The following is an 11,624-nucleotide window of genomic DNA, read 5'->3' on the forward strand; positions in this document are numbered from 1 at the left end:
TACATTTCAGTAATATATGCTTAAAGTGTACTATGTTGAAAGCGTATGATATGCTTTAACTGTATCTTACACGTGGTGCGCCGTTAGGCTCTGCCCCTGTCAATCTTAGGCAATTTTAGCCAATCGCAGCAGGGGTGGGGCCACGATGCCGCATTTATCCCAGCCCCCACCATCTTCAACAACGCACACAGCTGGATCCGGGATTTTTGCCTGCTCTCTCAGGAGTCCGGGAGAGCTCCCAAAAATTCGGGAGTCTCCCGGACGTTCCGGGAGAGTAGGCAACTATGATTAAACTTTATCTTGTTCTGTATTCAACATGCAATTCTCAGTGTATGTTTGGATTCTGCCCACTATATAAATAAAATATACATAATATTTACTACTGATGAATATTTAAAATCCATTTTAATTGCTTTATAATACTAAGGAACAAGCACCTATTGAAGGGTTGTTTATGTTCTTGTAGAATGTACTACACATGCTATAGGTCAAGCAATAAAGTGTTGCTTGACATTTTTTTAAATGTTGGCATGGTGACAGTGGTTAACATTTCTGCATAGGAACAGATTTATCTTTGCTGATCTTGTATGTTCACATGGTTTTTCTCTGGGTGCTGCAGCTTCCTCACACAGCCCACAAATGTACTAGTAGACAGTGAAGAGTGACATTTTGTCCAAATTGAGAACAGAAAAGGTCATTTTGCAGAGGTGTGAATTTCCAATGATACAATCTTTGAATTTCTCTTTGCTTCATTATTCTGCACTGACTTTGTCTGTAAATTTGCATATTGCGTGAATTTCTAATTAATATATAGACCTGGGACATTTGTGGTCCATTCAATCTGCTTTGTGTTGTGTTTGGATAGGAGGGGTAACACTTAACACCACATCTCGACAGCGAAACATACAGAATAAGGTGGATATTTTGTGGGGTAAATATGAAAATTTAACTCATCTTTATTGACAGGTTAATAGGCTTCTCACTAATATGTGTGTGTCTGTGGTAGAGAATCAGATTGCACTGAGGTTGGGACTGGTGTGAATGAATGAACTATTAAAGAATATTAACTATAACTATTTTATATATATATATATAATACAAGTTAACTCGTGCATGATACTCATGCATTCTAGTCAAATCAAGCTACTTAAGGTGTTAAAAAGGTTCTTGTCATGCATTTGGGGCTAGGCCAGGCCTCCTCAGGGGAAGAGCGTTACTTCCTGACGTAAGCGCCATTTTTTAACGTGGTTTTGTCCACATGTCACCACCTCATCATTCTTCGCCATCACCTCGTCCTTCATCTTCATCGCCACATCCTTAATCTCCATCATCTTACTGTTCTAAAACCTCTCGATACACAACGTTTCTGCTAAACACCTTATCGCTGTGCTCAATCAGTCTTCCTTGAAGGGCAGTATTCATAACCTGCACTTTCACATCACTGCTTCTCCGTACTCGTGAAAATGCGACATACAATTGTCCATGACCAAAGACAGGCTCTGGTAAATAAATACCCACATGGTCAAGTGTTTGACCCTGTGACTTGTTTATGGTCATAGCAAATGCCGCCTTCAAAGGGAACTGCCGCCGTCTTAGCTTAAACGGCAGTCCTATTTCGGATGGACATAAGTCAATCTGAGGTATCATCACCTTTACTACCCCTCCCACGGGGGGAAGGGGGGATGATGGAAGTTAACTGACTTCACTATTATAATTTTTTTGTCAAATAATGTCAGTATACCAAATTTCAGGTCAATTGGATGAGCCCTTTCTGAGAAAATAGTTTTTTCCACACACACACACACACACACACACACACACTAACACACGCCGCTAGGCTTATATATATTATATATATATATATATATATATATATATATATATATATATATATAAAAATATATATACACACAGATAGATAGATAGATAGATAGATAGATAGATAGATAGATAGATAGATAAATACATTCACTATGCACAAATGTGTTACCACAGAATAGCCCCAATTTATTCCTTATACTGTATTCCTTTTATATGTTCCTCTTACCGCAGGATTTGGCAGCTGCAGTGCATAGTTCCTCTGCAGAGTACTGTCCACCAGGGAAGATCATCTGTGGGTCAGACTGAGAAGCGGATGGCAATGCAGATGTGTATAGGAGTAGTTTGAGAGATCCCGTGACAGAAGAGTAGGTGCTGCAAGAGCGTGAACCCCACAGGAGCGGAGTGTGTTCACCAGACATCTGTAGAGACATTTGATTTGTGATAGCAAACATTGGTACTTAAACAAAGGTCAGATTTTGACTAAATAATGGTTGGGCTGATGCAGTAAACATTTGAGTAAACAGATGGTGTATTGGTGTGTAAAAGCAAATAAAAACCACAAAAGCAAATAAAATTAAGTAATATAGAATAGGGTTTGAGGTTACAGCAAACTTGGCATGACCCAATTAGGTGGAGTTCATTTCAACATATTTTTCCTACTGAATATTTTTATGCATATTATCTTATATATTTTGGTTGCGTTATTCATTTCTTTTAACAACATACATTTGGTCAACTTTCAACGAATTTGTAGGTCATACATTGGTATCACCTTTGAGCTCCAGGTGCTAAGGTTCAAAGTCATATGTAATGGCTCCCTGCTTCTGTTCGTATTGACCTCCTCCCTCAATGAGGCTTGTCTAACATGCTCATGTTTATCAGCTTATTTTACGCATTATGCTGCCACACATTGTGCAGTGCTGACATTGCCTATGTGTGTGGTCAAATTGTACACTGCTCATGTCGTCCAATCATGACAGGATTGATCTTTGTGTGGTCAGCTTTAGTTACACTCTCTGCGAAGTAGGTGGACAAAGGGTCTATGTCCAATGATTCATGTGTATCAGTTCTAACAATTTTTCAGTATTTGTTTTCAGTGCAACAAAATGTAGGTCATTCAGTTTAACACAATTAACCACAAAATTCAAGCTTACACTTGAGAAAACCTTGATGTCTTTTCATAAACAAATACTAAGTTTATAATATAATAATAATTTTCCTTATTTGCTATCTTAAATACCAAGCAAAAAATAAGCACATAGCATTCATATTTATAACCCCACTTTGGCCATTTTCCAGTTAAATTTTCTTTGAGTAATGTACAAAATCTGTGCAATGATGTCACAAACTTCCAGACTCCGACTCTGAACCGCACTCAACCTTATTAAATGGCTCCTACTGTATGGAGCATTGCACATATACCTACTCTGTTTACATATTTTTTTGCATGCAGACGATGTGGGAGCTGCTGTGCACAGTCCCAAATGACAATAGATAAGATACACCTTCGGGCCACATATTTAGCACGGCTAAAGGAAAGAGACAGCAGGCTTCACCATTGAGGATCAACTGTTACTGTTAACTTGAAAAATGTCTGTTCTTTTTATTCCCATCCACACTAGAGGGGACAACCTTATGGTCATTTGGCTCTCACCACTTGTACTAAATAGTTGTGTGTGGTTTTATTGTAACAAATAAATAGAAGTTAACATATTTAACTTTCCAAGCCTGTTTTGTACATTGCTAAGTATGTGGTATTCAACTTCCTTTCTAGTTAACAGAATTAAATCTTATCAAATTTATATTGACAATTACAGCACAGTTGCTATATTTTAAAAAGCAAAATCAGGATGCATTCAGCTGGGCAACTGTGCCAAGATCCATCCAAATCACACCTGTCCACGCAAATTAATATTGACATGTACCCAATGGCAGAACAACCCAATTGCACGTTATGAGCTTAAAATAGTTACAGTCTTCAGTTACAGTGAGTTGTTTAACATGGTTGGTCTTTTTTTATGCAATTGCATAACATATTTATTTGGTATAGAAATGCAAGCTTGCCACATGGATGGACACCCCTCCACTGCTTTGGAGAAGCTATAAAGTCAAAGCAGACAGTCCAGAATACAAGATGTAAGGCAGGTGGTCATCCTATATGCCCCTTCCTAATCCAATACAGGCTTGACCCCCAAGGAAGACCCTGCATGGATACTTTAAAACCATCACCCATCTCTCTCGGCACTCATGTCTGCACTTACAGATATAGTAGCAGAGCTCTGGCTTACTGGAGGAGATGAATAAGCTCAATATGTATAGTTTGACCCCCACTACAAACCCTGACATATTTTCTCAGTGATCCTACTTCCAGACTTTCTCCAGTGATCCACCTCCTGCTATTCTTGAGATTTGGTTATCAGGAATGAAGGCAGATTAGGTGCCGATTCCAATCTGGGTATCAGAGAGTGTCAACCATGACTTTTGGCCTGCACCAGACTGATTACAGTCTCGTACTCCTCTGAAGGCTCATCTGCAAAAGCAGGCCAGTGCACAAAGCATGAAGATTTCTTAACACCAAAGGCATCTCTGGATAGAGGCAGTCCCATTGGTAGGTGGGTTTACCTGTGCTCGATCTCTTCCTGTACTGATCCAGCAGCCTTTTCTGTGTTTTTATTTATTCTCATCGTCCTTGAGCCATAGTGCTCATTTTTGTTAGCATCTTAAATTGCATTGTTGAGTGGAAATTTAGAAGAGGTGATATGAAAAATTTAATGGGAATGTAAATGAAATTTGATAGTTCTACAATGAATGCAGTAACAGAAGTCGTGGTATGGTAATTCACCATATACACCCCCACTTCAACCACTAGGCACCACACATTTCACTGTTCACACTTATGGTCCACCTGGATTGCCTCTACTCCCAGAACATAAATATTCCAACTTTTATTCCCTTGCATTTTACTTCCATAAGTCCTCCTAAGATACTATAAGAGGCCATTATTGGATCTTTGCGGGGTGAACACAAGCTTTGTTTGTACCAAGTATTCTCACACTGCTACTCTTCACTGGAATAAGTCCAAACACACTTGGGTTGACCCTTTGTCTCCCCAAAAACAGCTAGAAATTAGGTTAGAATACTCAAGCACTCTCCTGACTTAACTTGGTGGCTTCTCTGGGTCTCTTCCTCCTCTGTCTGGTATGTTAACTTCCCTTGCTCACTGGCGATATAGACTTTTGGTAGCCAAGGCAATTATTCCACCATTCTTCTACCTCACAGCTCATGCGATCACTTTCTCTGTAAGGTGGAAATTAGCCTCCTGAGAGTAATAAAACGAGCCTTCTTTCCGAGATGGCTCTACCCCTTGACTCTCCTACCATGACTTTGGGGTAAAGTGGACACACTGTGTCCTCTATACTGGCCTACCCTTGACCTAGACTTGCAGTGACTCTCTCTCTTTTGCTCATGCAAACTTTTAAGGCCAGTAGTATGTAATCACTAAACTTAGTCCGACTTCTTTTCCCCTGGCCTTAGGGAATACACAATTAGAACTAGCACACAAAAAGAACACTTTTTGAGGTGTTTTTCACTCCTCCTAAGTGTTACATAAAGTGGCACAAAATCCGCCCCCTACAATGTTGCTTGACCAAGTTCTCTCCGGTTCTTTGGTACAGCATCTCCCTTGTAGCAACACTTCACAAAATATCTGATTTCGGTGGGGAAGCTCCACTAAGGATACCTGTGTGGGGATTAGGTATCCTAAAATGATCAAAGAATACCCCCAAAGTGTTGCTTTAGCTAGGCCCACCATAGCACATGCCTGCTCTGCTGCTGAGCCAATAATCCTTGCTTTAGAGGTGCTCATTGTTCTGCTGCACAGAGCCTCACATTGGGAACCATTTTATAACCCCTGTTTGCCTGGCTGGGTGGTGATAGTGTGTAATCCTTAACTCCGACTTTATGTTACTCTTGGGTCAACCACCCAGCTCTAGCTCGGTCTGTCAAACTTCAGATAACTTCAGGGTTCTTTGGGTTTAATCAGCAAACAGGTATCTCTGCACAGGTTTAGTAATAGTAGAAAAGATGTAGCCCATATGCAGCAGGTGTAGCTGTGTACAGTAAAATAATGGCTGCCAAATCATCTTGAAAGTATAAAATAAAAAAGGTAGATTTATTTTACTCACAGTCATTTATTTGCAGCTTTCTATATTTCTCTTCTCCAGCACAAATCACTTAGTTGCAGTAAGTTATTTAGCATCAAGTTGGCTAATCATATATACAAGGCATTAATAAACCCTTCATTATCCCTTCTATGCTCACAATTGGCTAAAGAGCTGTCACTTATACATAGTGGGACTTTCATTCTCACTCTAACAAACTTCCTCATCTTCCTGCTTACTCTCAAACGCTCTCAAAACACAATAGCGTGCCATCACTGATTCCAGGTGCCTCTCTGAGCGATGAACCATCCTCTCACCACTGGACTCACAGGCAGGACAGACTAGCAACTAGAGATGGTCACTGACGCCCGTGTTTTGGTTTTGGATTCAGTTTTGGATCTGGATTACCGTCGTGTTTTGTTTTTGGTTTTGCAAAACCGCCATTGCGTGTTTTGGTTTTGGTTTTGGTTTTGTTTGGTTTTGTTTTGCTATTTTGTTGGAAAATCAATGGTTTTGGGCCTAAAATAACCCAATTTAGTGCTCCAACTGTTTCATAGATAAGTAATCTAATTGTAGAGGTAATAAATCATCCAAAAAACAGTTTAATTCCTGGTAGGTAGGCCTTCATTTATTCTACACACAAAACAGATTGTCTTCCTCTTCATCTATGCATATTGGCAATGCAGCCATCGTCTTTGGATGTATATTACACCCTACACTTATAGTTCAATATGTAAAGAAATGGAAAAAGGCAGTTTGCTTTCTGTCTCTATAGGCCCCCCTCCACTTGTTTAAAAAAAAAAAAAATTCAGCCGTTATAGACACTACAATATTAATTGAAATGGACAAAGCCAGTTTGGTTTCTGTCTCTCTAGGCCCCCCTTTACTTGTTGAAAATACAAAAAAATTCAGCCGTTATAGACTGTACAATATTATTTGAAATGGACAAAGCCATTTTCATTTCTGGCTCTGTAGGCCCCCCTCCACTTGTCAAAAATACAAAAAAATTCAGCCGTTATAGACTGTACAATATTAATTGAAATGGACAAAGCCAGTTTGGTTTCTGGCTCTCTAGGCCCCCCTCCACTTGTTGAAAATACAAAAAAATTCAGCCATTATAGACTGTACATTATTAAGAGAAATGGACAAAGCCAGTTTGGGGTCACTCTGTCTATGACACCCTACCCTTCAGGATAAATTGCCCAAACAGCAGCCTTTCAAGACGGTACGTGATATGGAAATGCCACAAGTCCCTTTCCTCTTTGGGGGTAGATTGCACCCTACACTTACATAGAAAGTTTTAAAAAGATGTTATCGTCATCATCTTCAGCTTCATCCTCACCCTCATCAGTGTGTACGTCATCATCACAGACTATCAATTCATCGCCACTTGAAACCGCCATTAGAGAACAGTCAGTGCTTGGATGTCTTGGATGGTGAAGGCCTTCCTCGTGGAAGATGTAGTTCATTTTTATAAACATCATTTTCTCCACATTTTTGGGAAGTAACCTTCTACGGCGATCACTGACTAAGTTCCCTGCTGTGCTGAACACTCGTTCAGAGTACACTTAAGTATTGCAAAGCAAGTTTGTACATGGGTTTCCAAATGGCCTGCTTTTCTTCCCAGTAAGGAAAGGGACTGTCTGACATTTCCATATCAACTACCTCTTGAAAGTAATCCTCCACCATCCTTTGCATGTTTATACTTGTATTGGATGAAGTTATGGGCAAAGTGACACATTTTTTTGAAAAATCCTTCAAACCAGCCCAGATGTTAAATTGTTCTGGTCTGCCCCCTGCGTCTTCCCTGCTTCTTTTTGGGAAATTTAATTTTTTACAAGCAGCAGCTTGAGAAAGCGAAGGAGGACAAGTCGTCAAGCCGAGGCCCAGTTCAGCGGCCAACTTGCTGAGCAATAGCTCCTTGCAAAAGTTCACATCTCGCTCATTTACAAGTAAAGACTCAATGTAGGTTTTAAACCTTGGATCAAGCACAGTGGCCAAAACGTACTGATCCGAGTTCAAGATCTTAATAACTCGAGGATCATTGTGAATCGAATTAAGTACTTGATCGACAGGGCCAACATACTTTGCTGAATTGCTTCCTTTCAGCTCCTCCTTCATTTTCTCAAGCTGCTTTTCCAATAGTCTAATTAAAGGAATGACTTGGCTCAAACTAGCAGAGTCTGCACTCACTTCACACTTCAAATGGTTTCAGCACCTTGCACAGCACTGAAAGGATTGCCCACTGTGCAAGAGTGAAATACATCCCCCCTCCTTTCCCAATGTCATGGCTTGTGCAATATGCTTGGATGGCTTTGCGCTGTTCCTCCATCCTCTGAAGCATGTACAGGGTGGAATTCCACCTAGTTACCACCTCTTGCTTAAGTTGGTGGCAGGGCAAGTTAAACTGCTCTTGGAGCTGCTGCCCCCCCGGCTGCAAAATACAATTCTTTCCCCCGCGGCCGCATCTGATGACATCAGATGCGGCCGCATCAGCGCACAGACGGCCGCATCACATGACAGGGGATGCGGCCGAGAGAGAGAGAGAGATATTTTTTCATATTCCAGCTTTCAGCCAATGAAAAGTGCTCTGGTGATGACTCCCACAAATTGCCAGGGCACAGGCTTGTGCAGTATGAATGGGGTCAACCCGGGAAATTCCCGGGTCCAAGGTGCAGTATGAATGGTGTTTCTGACCTGGGACGCTCCGAGCCCCTGCAAAAACCCGGCTTCAAAAACCCGGGATATTGCAGGGGCGGCAGTATGAAAGTGGTATAAGTGTACTCCGTAAATCTCTTACTGCCTATAACTGTTAGTCAGTTATTGAGTTGAGTGTTCTTCGGGATTGATCGGTTGGTCTTCCACCAAGATTCTTGATGCATATGATGTGGTATGTTTGAATCAAGTATGAATCTGATATTTGATGATTGTACCTGGCATGGAATCATTAAAGCTTTCCTAAATTGTTATTTTTGCTTTGAGCCTAGTGAAAAGCTGCTGCTATTTTATTATGCATAGGTAATGCCCTGATCCCTGCATCACCCACAGGAATCCTAAGTGCCGATGCTTAACTTTCTAAGCCCTGTACAGTGTAAATCATACTTGCCCAATCATTCCGGGAGACTTCCGAATCCTGGGTAGGTCTTCCAAACTCCCGGGAGAGCAGGCCATTCTAATGCATCATGCCCGCTTTCGCCCCTGGGACAATATGACGTGATATTCAGCAGCCCACTCCCCTACAGACTTGCACTTCCCCTTCCCTCCGGGATCTCCCAGAGGGATGGGGAAAAAAAGTTGATCTGAATGGTATAAATGCAGCAAAACAAAATCTAATGCATAAAAACAGTCCAAACACTAGCAACCATTTAATATATTTTAATTTTTAAACTGATAATATTTACATTGATTGGAGTATAATCTAAAGAACTGAGTATGCATATAAGATGAAGAACACAAACTATGTTTTAATCTTATTGTGTACAAAGGTACGAGTAATGGTTACATGATACTAGGTCAGTGACTTCAGCCCCTTCATTTTAAAATGTGTCACTGTCATGTTGAAAATGTTTATATCCCAATATAATTATTGACAGTTTGTGAATAGAACTCTGTATATGTGATTTTGAACTACATTAGTCCATTAAACTAGTGATATAGCAATAAACAGGAAATATAATTATTTAAGGTACATAATTTATTGACCCACAAAAACAAAAAATCAATATTGTTTTTGGATTGGTTCCTGAGTGTGTTGGGCATAAGGAACAATGCTTCTAACCTCACACACAAACTAAGATTGTTATGGCCAGGTATCAGTTTGTCCCAATATACCTGAACTTGAAGTAATATATTATAGGACTGCAATAACATAACTCTGAGACCTTTTGCACACATGGTTATATAAAGAAAAATTATCATTAAATTTCTCAAATGGAAAACCCCACGATCCTTATTTTTCCATTTATGAAGCCAGATGCAAACAGTGAGCTTCATTTAGCGTTAGGAGAAAATCCAGTTAAAGGTCATAAATGGCTATATTATTTATACCAAAGAAGCACAGTAATGCAATATTTACTATTTTGCCCAAAAAATAGAAAGCGTTGCCGCTACTACAATAATAATTGCTCCTATCTTTTAGGTAAAAATCCATATTTGGAAATAATATTATCAAAATAAGAAACATTACCTTATACGCGGCCCTGTGTCTGCTCCCAGTGAATATGAATGTTGATGATTGCAGAGTATGGCTTTATAAATCTGTTTCTTCTCTTGGTAATTGTACTATGTATGTATGAAGAATCTGTGATGTATCTATTGAAGTGTGGAAGACAAGGCTTATTTTTTATTGAATATCTCTGTGTCTAACCATGCTTAGATATCCCCTATTGATGTGTGATATATACGTTCATGTGCCTTTCTGCTAATAATCTGTATATTTGGTTCCCTTAGTATGTATTTCTCAGCCTTTCTCTGCAAATGTATATATAAGTATAGATCTATCTCATACATGCAGCAGTGTTAAAGAAAAGCAGCATGCACACATCCTGTCATAGAATATATCTCACCACATCTAGCTTCCTGTGTGAAAGCACTGGGTTCAGACAGAAATATATAACAGTAAACATTTAAAAATGTGAACAATTTTAGTTTAATATGATTGTGCTCTGTCATTAAGTGTTCTTGATGGGAAATGTATACGTGAAGGGACAAGGTCGTCCACAAGTTTATCTCCTTGTTTTATACAATATTATACAATAAATATTTTTAACTGCTATATGTATCCAATTGTGGTGATAATGCTTCTACTGTACGTCATCTTCAATCACCTGTGAGCAAACCGTCTCAGTATTTCCAAACTTTTAAGGGACACTTTGCTGTTTACTCTGTGAAGCACATCATGTATAAATGTATGATTTTTGCCAGGGGACGTTAGAGTGATAAAATACCCATCATATCATGTATATTTCATTTGATTATAAGTTATTGGTTGCATTTTTAAAACTCTGTGTTAATAAATATCATCATATAAAACTCAGTGGATAAATATAACTAAGAATTGCATTTGACATGCAGAAAAACATACATTTTATTGTGCGGTTGGTTAATCTTTAAAAATAGGGAAGTTTCCAAGGATAAATCTTTACAAACCTGGAAGTGTCTCTGGAGATTAGGGACATTTGACAATAATGTAATCTCTAGTACCACATACGTGAGAAAAAAAAAAGTAGTCAATAAACCAATAATATATCTGTCAACAATTAAAATGGTTACAAAGAGGCACTAAATATTTGTCTAAAAAATGCAGTGTTGTTTTTTTTCTATAAACACATGTAACCAACTCAGTAGACTTTGGGACACACATGATCATAAAATAAAGTTCTGTAAATCTCCCTCTCCCTCTCCTCCTTCTTCTCCCTCTCCTTCGTCTGCTCCTTCTCCTTCTTCTACTTCTTCGTCCCAACCACCAGTAATTTTGGGAGGAATATCATCCTCACATCAGTGAGTGTGTGCTTTGTTCACCTGTAACTGTTACGAATGGCAATGGAAGGTTATTTTCAGAGGATTGGTAGTGGGGTTGTCCTAGCACTTCAGAAGAGTCTGGGGATCTGGCTACAACCCATCTGTAACATGATTATATCTCCA

At 39.4% G+C, this 11,624-nt stretch overlaps 1 protein-coding gene across 3 annotated transcripts in view; it reads right to left on the reverse strand.

Moving 5' to 3' along the window:
* Positions 1-10,482, reverse strand: part of JAK3 (Janus kinase 3) — a 71,462-nt gene extending 60,980 nt beyond the window's left edge. For 2 of the 3 annotated variants that reach the window (XM_075206787.1, XM_075206803.1), the window contains exons 1-2: positions 10,168-10,482; positions 2,048-2,240 (exon numbers count right to left, since the gene is read on the reverse strand). In XM_075206787.1, coding sequence (XP_075062888.1) covers positions 2,048-2,240 — 193 coding nt within the window. In that variant the 5' untranslated portion in view covers positions 10,168-10,482. Of the gene's footprint in view, positions 1-2,047; positions 2,241-9,087; positions 9,180-10,167 lie in introns of all 3 variants that reach the window. The other variant, XM_075206795.1, reaches the window with a different exon arrangement.
* Positions 10,483-11,624: the final 1,142 nt, after the last annotated feature.

Source organism: Mixophyes fleayi, chromosome 1 (assembly GCF_038048845.1).
Source record: "Mixophyes fleayi isolate aMixFle1 chromosome 1, aMixFle1.hap1, whole genome shotgun sequence".
Lineage (NCBI taxonomy): Eukaryota > Metazoa > Chordata > Amphibia > Anura > Limnodynastidae > Mixophyes > Mixophyes fleayi.